This window comes from Alligator sinensis, unplaced genomic scaffold, assembly GCF_000455745.1.
Source record: "Alligator sinensis unplaced genomic scaffold, ASM45574v1 scaffold559_1, whole genome shotgun sequence".
Taxonomy (NCBI): domain Eukaryota; kingdom Metazoa; phylum Chordata; order Crocodylia; family Alligatoridae; genus Alligator; species Alligator sinensis.
The window spans coordinates 801,605-812,778 of record NW_005842251.1 but is presented as its reverse complement, the minus strand read 5'-3'; the positions used below and the strand labels follow the sequence as shown (position 1 = coordinate 812,778).

At 42.4% G+C, this 11,174-nt stretch overlaps 1 protein-coding gene across 1 annotated transcript in view; it reads left to right on the top strand.

Moving 5' to 3' along the window:
- LOC102387945 (VPS10 domain-containing receptor SorCS1) overlaps window positions 1-11,174 on the top strand; it is a 292,562-nt gene that overhangs the window by 44,752 nt on the left and 236,636 nt on the right. The window contains exon 3 of the mRNA XM_006027558.2: window positions 7,962-8,061. Coding sequence (XP_006027620.1) covers window positions 7,962-8,061 — 100 coding nt within the window. The remainder of the gene's footprint in view (window positions 1-7,961; window positions 8,062-11,174) is intronic.

Here is an 11,174-nt window from a genome sequence, read left to right as displayed (position 1 = left end):
TCCTGCTGTCAGGCCAGTTAATAGAATTGCCTCCTTGAACTAGCCTGTTTGAAGGCATTAATACTCTGTGAGCAAGTTTCATTGCAATCTGCAGGTTCACCTGTTTTTGAAGTGACAGCTACAGTTAAAGCCAAACTGAAAGATGGTAAGCCAATCTGGGTGCACCTACATGTGCATTTAAATGCACCTAAATGTAATGCGCATTAAGTTAATGTGCATTAAGTGAGTTTAGGCAGGTGTCTACACGTGCAGGCATTAAAGCGCATTAATGCTGTGTGTGGACTGACAGGATTAAAATTAGTCCCAAGTCAGTCCTCACACAGCATTAATGCACTTTAACACATCTACACATGTGTTAATGTGCTTTAACTAGTCATGCCTAAAAATTTAGGCATGATTAGCCCAACATCACCATTTTTAAAGCACCTTAAGAGCATGCATGTGTAAACGCGCACCCTGATGCACCTTAAATTTAGGTTAACGTGCCTTAAAGCATTGTGTAGATGCACCCTCCCAATCCGAAAGACTTTGCACAGAGTAAGGAAGGCCCTGAAAGAATGAGTTCAGGGGAACTTAGTAAAGACAATCAGTTATTTAAATAAGCAAAAATAGAACAGGTTGGCTTTCTGAAAGATGCTAGATAACATTTCAGCTAGGGGTGTCCGTCATTCAAACCTTGCTTCCTTTGGTAATTAAGGACACAAAATCAATTGTACCATGACTCAACGGAAGAGCCTGAGATCAGAGGTGCATCCTGGAAAAGGATCAGGGTTATGAGCAAAGGAGTTCAATAGGCCCAGGGCCAAAAGTGACAGCCATAAATAGCCATATAACTGTACAAAGCTTAATAGGAAAAACAGATGAACTAAAATGCCTGGCCATGGAAGAGGACTTTTGACATTATTGGCTTTTGTGAAACATGGAGCAATGACAAAAATCAATGGGATACTTTAAGGCCCAGCTATAAACAGTACAGGAAGGACAGTTCTGGTTGAAGGGGATGGGGACAGGGTGGTAAATCTATGTTTAAAAGGACCCCAGAGGTAACACATGCAAGCGGAGAGGACTCTGGAATAGACTGTACGTGGCATCAAATCTTCTGCCAGAGACAGTGGCATTCTGCTACCCGTTCCTGTGCCCTTCGGCATATGTTTGCTTTTGATGATTACTTCTTTCTTCCATTGAAATTTTACTGAGGGCAGCACCAGATGCATTCTGTATGCTGCATCCACTCAGTCCAGAAGCCCGCTATATTCAAGGGCAATTGACCTCTGGTTCTTTCAAGCTAAACCCTTGCACAGCAACGGCTGCCGCTTCACTAATGAATGGATATTAGGTTAGACTGCCAGCTGCTATACAATAACACAGCTGCATCGTAACTGGATGAACGTCTCTGCCTGGGTCATGCAGGAAGTTAGAAAAAAATGACCTTAGGGTCCTTTGGGGCCCGAAAAATCTCCAACTCTCTCACCTGTTGTTGTGAGCACAATTTTGAAAGGAGTCGGAGCAGCAATGGAAAATAACAAAATGGATCATAAATAGAAATGATTTCCTCATTTTAAAAATATTAAGAAAGAAAATGCAGCCATGGTTTGAAGGTGCAAGAGTCGAGGAAATCAAATTGTGACACAGTTACAGTGTAGTGGCAAAAGAGGGTGATGCCATTTAAATTGGATTAAAAAATACTTTTTCTATCTCAGTGATGTGAATTACACAGAAGAAATGTATGTGTTAGTATGTGCTTCATTTTTTTATCTTGAGGGAGGGAGGGTTATTGCCAGATTTTTCACATGTTCCTGAGAAAAAGAAAAATATAATAGTATATAGCTCAGAATCCATATATATATCTATATATTTTCAAGTGTATGCTGAAATCTATATTTTCAAGTATCCTAGACAGCCTGTATTGCCTGTTAAAGCTCAGAGTACTGGCTGACTTTCAGTTCAGGTGAAATGCAAAATATTGGCAGCCCCTATATTTCCAACACAAGAAAGTATACAGCAACTTATTAAACAGTATATTTAATCTATACATTTAAACCAACAGGTTTCAGGATTTCTATGTATAGTATTTAAGAGTGCAGAAGATAATTTCCTTAGGGTTCATATCACTGGTTGATTCAGATTGCCTGTTATAGTTCTGAAATATTGTGAAGTATGAATTGAGATATATTCATGACAGGAGATGAACTAATGCAATTCAGTGACTTTATTCAAAATGTGCAGGGGTTTGTTATCATACTGTAATAGAAATGTCATTTGCCCTGATGGGAATAGGAAAAAGAGGAAAAAAGGGGGAGGGGGAGGGATAAAAACCCTGTCAATGAATAATAATCAAGTTATTTAAATGCCAACTTTCTAGAAAACATTTTGCAAAATATAAATTATTCTAGATGGTTTTAGTCTAGCTTGGTCTTCACTTAGAAATGGAAGAGTCATAGATTCAGTCCCACTTTTCTGGCACTCCATGCTGGGGTTTTTTCCCACAATTCTAATTGCACTGGCAATAATTAAAGTGCTTCTTGCCCTGGCTGCATACACAAATAAGTTTGATTTGAAGGTAAACTTGAAAAGATTTGATTTTAAGCAGTCACTGGTACTGTTCAGTGTTGACTTCCTGGAAGCTAATGGAGTCGAAATGACATGAACTGAGTCTTGGGGAGGTGAGGATCAAGCGCAAATGCTCTGCTCCTGAAGGCTACTCTTTTATTTAGTGTTTGGATTCCATGCGTACATGCTAGAGTCACCTTTGCAAAGGGCTTGTCTGTCTCAGTTTAATTAAAGGTATGCTTTTTTTCAGCCAGTTTATTTAGACAGGTACAAAAACCCTGTGAGGGACCTCTTGTTTCAGTTTTAAATGACTTACTTGACTTAGTCTAGCCTGCTGCCAATAAACTCAAGATAAGTCCAAATAAATGTCTTGGAATGGAACAAAAAGTGCATCCACGCAGAGATTTGTACCAGCTTAACTGAACTGGTTTCAAAACCACTTCAGGATAACACGGGGCAATATGTGTGTATAGGCAAACCAAAAATACTATAGATATCGTCTCCATTAAAGGGGATGAGCTTATGGATAGGTAAGGGTCCGCTCAGTTCGTGATTCCGTGGATTTCTTGGAAAATGTAAAATCCAGGATTGTCTGTGAAATCAACTTAAGAAAAACTTAATAAAAATGAAACGCTGGCTTCCCAGTGGGAGCCAGTGGTTTTCGCTGCCACTGCAGCCCAGCCTCCCAGCCCGCCCTGGGGAGGGGAGGTGCCAGGTGGCGGGGCAGCATGAAGGGGGGGCAGGCAAGATGGTGTCCTCCCCCTTGTTCCTCCTCCCCATGCCAGGGTCTCTCCACCTATCAGCACCGAGGGGTGGAGCTGCTGGAGCACATCCAGGAAATATCCATGGAATTTGCTATTTATGCCGTGACCAACCCACAAAAAGTGTTTAGCTTCTCTGAAACGTAAGTAGGCCCCCTATGTATAGGGATTAATTACACTCAGGTACTGCCTCCAAGTAACTAGAGGAGAACATGGTAGGGATGATGGTTGTACCGGTGCCTATGCTCTTTTATATAAAGCCTCAGGGTTAAAGCACCTGCTCAGGATGACGGAAATCTAAGTCTAAGACCTTTTTCAGCCTCAGGGGTTTCAGCTTGACCTCCCTCAGAGTGCCCTAGGCATCAGGCTTAATGGCCCATCTGGGTTGAAGCTGGGTTTCTGTGGACAAATGAACTCAAGATTCACGAGGCTGAGAGAGATGACATCTGACTGTAGCTCTGTCATTACCGCACCTGGCTGGGGGTAAAAACCTAGATTCTGGTTTTGGCTCCCAGGATTGTTATGCATTTTACATTAAAAAAGCATTGGAAAAAAATCAACCCAGAAATGCTCCTGGGACTAGAGACCCAGAACATACTCCCTACTAGGTGACTACCTTCATCAGTGAGGAGGAAACAATATCCAGGTTTCCCATTTCCTAGGTAAGTTCCCTAACCACTAAGATATGAAATAAAAGGTAGGCGCCACCAACACGTTGTCCTGCGGCCAACTCTTAAAGGAAAATGGTAAGCCTGGCTCAGTTTTTTCAAAGAGCAGGTAGAGGAGCTGACTCAGACTCTGAAGGCACCTGCCTGGAGACTGAGCCAGGTGCTTACACTCCAGAAGTGGGTCAGAGTTTGCACACTCCTGTGCTTAGCATTGCTTATTGGCTGGCTGTAGGCAGCTTCCCACTCACTGGGTGTGTCTACACATGCACATTTACTGCACAGTAACCTAAATGACTGCACAGTACAGGTGCACGTCAACGTGTGCATGCCCATCCTGCGCAGTAACTATGGTGACTTACGCCAAGTTGGGCCTAAATTTGATACCTACATCATGCAGGTATCAAATTTACACCTGATTAGCTACTGCGCAGTAACGCACGTGTAGATATCTTACTGCACAGTAGCACTTGTGTGTGGACTGACTTGGGACTAACTTTAGGGACTAAGTGTGAGGGATATTTTTGGATGCCCCTCTGAAGGATCCAATTATATAGGGAATGTAAGCACCTAACACTGGATTTCAGAGTCCATTCCAGGGTCAAATATCTAAAAGATAAATGTGGCACCCTCAAACTTGTAGGCACCCTAAGAGCTTCATTGATCTAGCTCTAAGTCTTCATTCCTCTAAAGCAGGTGGGGGAACCCCAATACAACTTGTATGGGTACTGACAAACTGAGCTTGGACTCATGTTATACATGTCCAATTTAGTTAGTCTATAAGGTGCAAATCTACCCTGCCTTCTGCCTGACTTTAGACTAACAGCACTTAACTACTTTACCTGTAAATAAAACCATGAATGCAAAATAATTGCCGGGAGAGTTTTAAAAAATAGCTGGTAATTTGAGTGCAAGATTATTACGTGCAATAGACTCAAAACATCTGTTCAGCGGTGGTGTGGTGGTGGTGGTATGTTTTTTAATATCCTCCTAATAAACTTTATGAGCCAAATTCTCCTCGAAGTTATCCCAATGCCAGGCTACTGAAATCAATAACAGGGGTGTGGTTATGGGGAACACTTCATTAATCAACATGCATATTCTTCAACTATGGGCCAAATTCTACCCTTGTGTATCTTATACCTTTTAAACTTTATGGACAGTCTAAATTTAATGAAGAGCCGAACCTGGCTTTGTGCGCAATACAGTAGCAATAACCATAAAAACAAATGCACATCCTGATGAGAGGGAAGTCATTTTGAGAGGTGGACAGTGAAAGAAATGAGAGCTAGAATTCCTGGACTGTGTTGTATTTTACTTCTTGTGCCCCTCTCGCTATAGCATTGCAGCATCTTCCAAATCTTCAGACATAAAAGTGATGTCTTCTATTATATTTTCCAGACTAGGCAGAATAGTTTAGTTAGTTTGTGTATGTGTGTCTGTGTGTAAGAGAGAGAGATAGGATATTAGAGAGAGAAGGCAATAGAGATGTTTTTAGTATTTATTTCTTGACACCATAGGCTTCATCCACACATGGTGTGGATGTGATCCCTGGGGACAACTAGCGGCGGCGCATCTGGGCACGGTTACAGCATCATAGTCACATTTACCTATTTCTAGGAATGAATGACAGTTTGGACCCTGCTCTTGTCTAGGAGGATGATGCTATTGAAGGGATGTCTTTTGCCAGTCCCATCAGAGTCACTGGCCGTGTCTACACAAGCGGCGAATTGCGCAGTTGTTACTGTCCAGTCATTTAGTACTTGCGTAAGCAAGTACGTGTGTAATGAAGTACTAAATGACTGCACAGCAAGTGGTGTTACTGTGCAGTAGAGTCCCTGCATGGGTTTTTTTTTTCAGATGCTACTGCGCCGTAGCTCATTACTGTTGTGAAGTAGCATCACAGCATGGTTAGTGCCTGCCAACACTACCGTGCGGTAGCAATGAGCTATTGTGTAGTAGCTCATTGCTACCGAACAGTAGCGTCTTGTGTAGATGCACCTGTTAACTACTAAAATGACCTTGAACTGAATTCTGTATCCGGTGAAGGACCCTTGCAGGGAGTGGGACATCAGTGCAAATTGGTCATTGAGATCTGGGCTGCTAAGCAGAAAAGAAAATTAATTTGTACTTTTCTGGGCATGAGATTTAGAGCTGGTCAGAATGCTTCCCCCAGAAAATGCTGTTTAAATCAAACCAAATTGTGTTGCAGAGATATATTGTTTTCAGTAATAACAGGAAGGGAAGGACATCCGTGGTTGCAGCCTAGTGAGGAAGCGATTGACTTAAGACATCCAGGGTCAAGCCTTTTTTCCTGGCTCTGCTTCACAGCAGAGGTCCTCATTCTGGATCACTGAGTAAGGCAGAGCACACACTTGGGACTGAGTGTCTTGCATCCCAAGTTAATATCCTAACTACTAGGATGTCCCTATCCCTACCTCCATCTCTCCATTTTGACACACATCAAGTTAATCAACGAGCTGAAAAAATGGAACATTGGGCACTCTACATGTGCATTATCGTGCCATAGTTACTGCAATTAAGTTTAGTACCTGTAATAACAGGTACTAACCTTTAATAACAGGTACTAACTGAATGCTCAGTAACTGGCACCACTGTTCAGCAGCACCAGTACATACCTTTTTAATTACATTAATGCACAGGGGCTAATTTGGCTTTTGCCATGATGCGCTAATGTGTAGTAGAATTAGTTTACTGCACATTTAGCAACTCATATAGATGCACCTATTTTGACACGATTCCTTTTGATTTCTTTTCCTCCCCCTTTTCACAGAAACAGTTTAAAAGATTTTGGTTTTGTCCAATTGCAAAACAAAGCGTCTCATCTCAGAAGCTGTCGTGAGATGGAATATTTTCAGTTCTCAGATTAATTCCTTGACATGAGCTGTTAAAAACAAATCTGAAGATAGTGGATGCCTGTGGTTGGGCCTGAGAACAACAGAATAGGGATCAATCAGTGGCAAAAGGAAGCGGCGGTTTTTATTTGATACATTAAGGACAAGATTTGTGCGGTTTTTTTTTTTTAAAGGGAACACTCTCTACTTGTAAACGGTGACTTTTGTCCAGAAAGATGTTGTGTTTTTCTGCAATTTATGGCCACAAACAATGCAAAGCTAAGCTCAGTTATCTACCACATTTATCTAGAGACTAGAAGATTATTCCGTTAAATGGGATCCGTGTAATATCTGGCACCTTTGCTAATAATGCATCTCGATTGTTATCCAGTGCCGATATGGAGGCCTTGGCAAAATTATCCAGCTGTAAATGTTTACTTTCCTTTTCCCTCCTTAAGATGGGTAGCAGATGTCTCTGTTGGCAATGTTGGTATCAGAGGTAGTCACAAAGAAGCACATCTGTGTGCGCGCTCAGTGGAGACTGGTAAAGCGAAGCTAAACCACGTGTGACCATGTAGTCTAATGACCCATGAAACAAGCCCATGTGAACTATACCACTCCTGCTGTTGGGCTTTTATAAAGGACATGAGCAGATTTCCTTCTGAGAACGCCATTCATCTTGACTGAACAAACTGGCTGAACAGCAGTACTTGGGCTATGTCTGGAAAGGATGCAGTATCTTATCTTAACACAAACTGAGACTGCGTTTGGAGTATATAATGAAGTGATAACTTCAGCCCCTTGGTGCCTCTTATTTGGCATTTGCGTCAGTCTTTATCATCTTCTCCTGTATCTAGAATTTGATGTTTCGTATTGTACGTGTTTATTTTAAAGTGCACTGGGAAGACGCTGTTTTAATTTTTCCTAATCCAATTTAAATGCAAATGATAAGCACTCACATGATGCTGTGTGTACATAATTAAGCATCATTATATACTACATGAATCATTCAAAAAGCTCCGGAGAACCATTCCACTATGTAAAACATGCCTTGTGTTGAAAAGCAGCCAAGAGACTTGTGCCTTTGTGATTAAGTGTTTGTACTTATTAAATCTCTCTTTGAATTACAGGTCAACAGATTACGGGACAACATACGAGAAGCTGAATGATAAGGTTGGCCTGAAGACTATTCTGAGCTACCTGTATGTGTGCCCAACGAACAAACGCAAGGTAAGTGGTAAAGTATTTGGCACGTCATTTTTTACTATGTGACTTTGTTCTAGGTCAGACTTTGCCCATTTCTTAAGAACCTATTACGGCTAATGCAAATATGAGGGGCCAAACAGGTATAAACAGATGTTGATTGATTAAGGTAGAAGCCACTCTGGTAGCATCTGAGGATTTGCTTCTATGAACTTGTTCAAAGAAGAGATGGCTGTTAAATGGATGAACATAAAAGGTATTGAGCGTATGATCATTTTCATACTTTCTGGCTGGGGTTGATTCCGTTGTTTGGAAAGGGAAAGACTCATTAAAATGTTAGAAATGTGTCTGTGGAGACCAGATTGCATATAAAATTATTTGTCTTTTAAGTGCTCCCAATAGCAAACTGAACAGGATTTGACAAAATCCAGCTGAGAAAATGCCTTCCAAAGTCCGGAAGGTTTTAATCATGCAGGGACCCCGCTGAGTAACAATTTACCAAGAATTTTTAATGCCGGTGCTTTTGTAAAGGTGGATGATGTCTTTTTTTTTGCATTCCGTTTTCTGACCAGGTCTCTTATGGAAGTATGGGTAGGAAGGATTATTAGCAACTATTCATTGGAAATATTGATGTAGATTGTCTTGCATGGTCCCATGCTTGGAAGCATTCTTGAATAGAAACTCCACATCAGGGGTATGTGAGGCAGGCCCTATTCAATTCAGATTCAGGCCGAATCAGGGACAGTGATTTGATTTGTTGATTTGATTCGGCCAAATCCGAATCTGAAGATTCGATGCTGATTCATACATAGACACAGCTTTAAATGTTTTTTCTACATACCTTGAGGTACCAGAGTGACTTGTGAATACTGCAGTGCTGGGGCACATGGAGCGTCCCACAGGAGTGTGGGGGGGCCCTCCACGTGCTCGGTGGTGAACCCAGAAGTGGATCAGAAGTTGCCAGTTTCACCCAAATGTGCCAAATAGTTTCATTGAGGTACATTATGGGGGGGGCCTATGCTTCAATTTTGTCTTTTGTGAGAGGTGATTTCAACATGTAACGCTCATACCCACCAAACTAGATACCAACTTCTTGATTTCTGATTCTGTGGATATTCAAGCATACCATACAATGTTGAACAGCAACCTCAGGAGAGATTAAGAGGACCCAGTTTGCAATACCTTCGTACCTTGATGGCTAAGGCTCTTGTTGATGCTGTCCCATGTTGAATGGGAACTTAAAAGTTTTTATGAGATGGAAGGCAAGAGGGAGAGAAGGACTGTAATGGATCAGATGTTCATCTGGAAGGTAGGAAGCCTGTTTTCCAGTCCCTGCTTCCATTAATGTTTAGCCATAGAAAGATGAATAGGAAGATGTGAGAGCATCTCAGACCAGAATACCTGAGAGCTTGGTGGTCAGCACGTTCTCTGGAGAGGCGGGTGTGAATTCTTTCATAAAGAAGGGAAAAGTGAACTAGGTTTTCCATAGCCTTGATATTTTTTCTAATCCCTAAATTGCAACACAATAAAGGGAAGAACTGATGTCGTTTTTACATGTTCTTACATGTGCCCAAAGCTAAAAAATTGGAGGCAAATGAAAATATTTGGCATTTTTCCTTCAATGAAAAAAAAAAAATGTTCCTTTTACTTTGATCCAAACTGATTTTTTTTCCCTTGAGATGTTTCATTTAAGCTGCTGAACCGGGGGAAAAAACCAACAATAATTAATAATTTACAGGGCCCTAAGTCTCCCTGGTATCATTTACCCCATTTGGAATCAGCTCATGCCAATCTGTGCAATGCCTACCTCAGACTTTATGCTCTTTGAGGTGAGCAAAGCTGTATGCAATGCAGTATCAGGCATGTCAGTTTGTGCTCTAGGAGACTTGATTGAGTCTGCGCCGATGCACTGGATTTCCAGTGAGTCAGAGCAGACTCGCCGCATGTGACATGAGATATTTTACTGAAAGCTCATCACCTTCATATCTATTAGTGAAGACCTTCTGGTTTGGAGGTAGAAGGACTACAGTTTGCTGCCACTGTGAATGCTTTATGAAGTAGTTATGTTTCAACAAAGATAAATGCAAGGTACTCCACCTGGGGAGGAGGAATCCCCAGCACACCTACAGGTTGGGGGATGACCTCCTCAGCAGCTCAGAGGCTGAGAGGGACCCTGGAGTCATAGTTGACTCCAAGATGAACATGAGCTGGTAGTGCAACGAGGCCATCAACAAGGCCAATCGCACCTTGTCGTGCATTAGCAGATGCATGACCAACAGATCGAGGGAGGTGATGCTCCCCCTCTATACAGCGCTAGTTGGGCCACAGTTAGAGTACTGTGTCCAGTTTTGGGTGCCGCACTTCAAGAGGGACACGGATGATCTGGAAAGGGTTCAGAGGAGGGACACCTGCATGATTAGTGGTCTCCGTGAAAGACCCTACGAGGAGAGGTTGAGAGATCTGGATCTCTTCAGCCTATAGAAAAGATGGCTGAGGTGTGACCTTGTGGCCGCCTATAAATTTATCAGGGGAGGACAGCAGGAGCAGGTTGCAGTTTTCCAGAGCGCCCCAGGGAGTAACTAGGAATAATGGGTGCAAACTAGTGGAGAATAGATTTAGGTTAGACATTAGGAAGACATTTTTCACAGTAAGTGTGGCCAGAGTCTGGAACGGGCTTCTAAGAGATGTGGTGCTGTCACTTAACTTGGAGGTCTTCAAGAGGAGGCTTGACAATCACCTGGCTGGGGTCGTCTGACCTTGGTCCTCTTTCCTGCCAGGGGCAGGGGCCGGACACGATGATCCACTGGGTTCCTTTCGACTCTACAATCTATGAATGTCTCAAATTTGCAACCTTAGGGTGCATCTACACATGCACTTTACTGTGGAGTAAACTAATTAGCCCCTCAGTAAAGCATCACCATCTACACATGTGCCAGTATTAGGGAGCAGTAAACTAATTAAATCTGCTTTAAGATGGTGCTGTCCCTGATGGTGGAGTCATTACGTGAGGTCAAACACACATGTGGATGGGGACCACAGGTGTAAATTGTGCCTGGTCACCCCATCCACCTGGGGACAGACTCCTGCCTCACCTTCGTGACCCAGCCAGCCCCTCCACCACCCACTGCTGCCAACGAGAG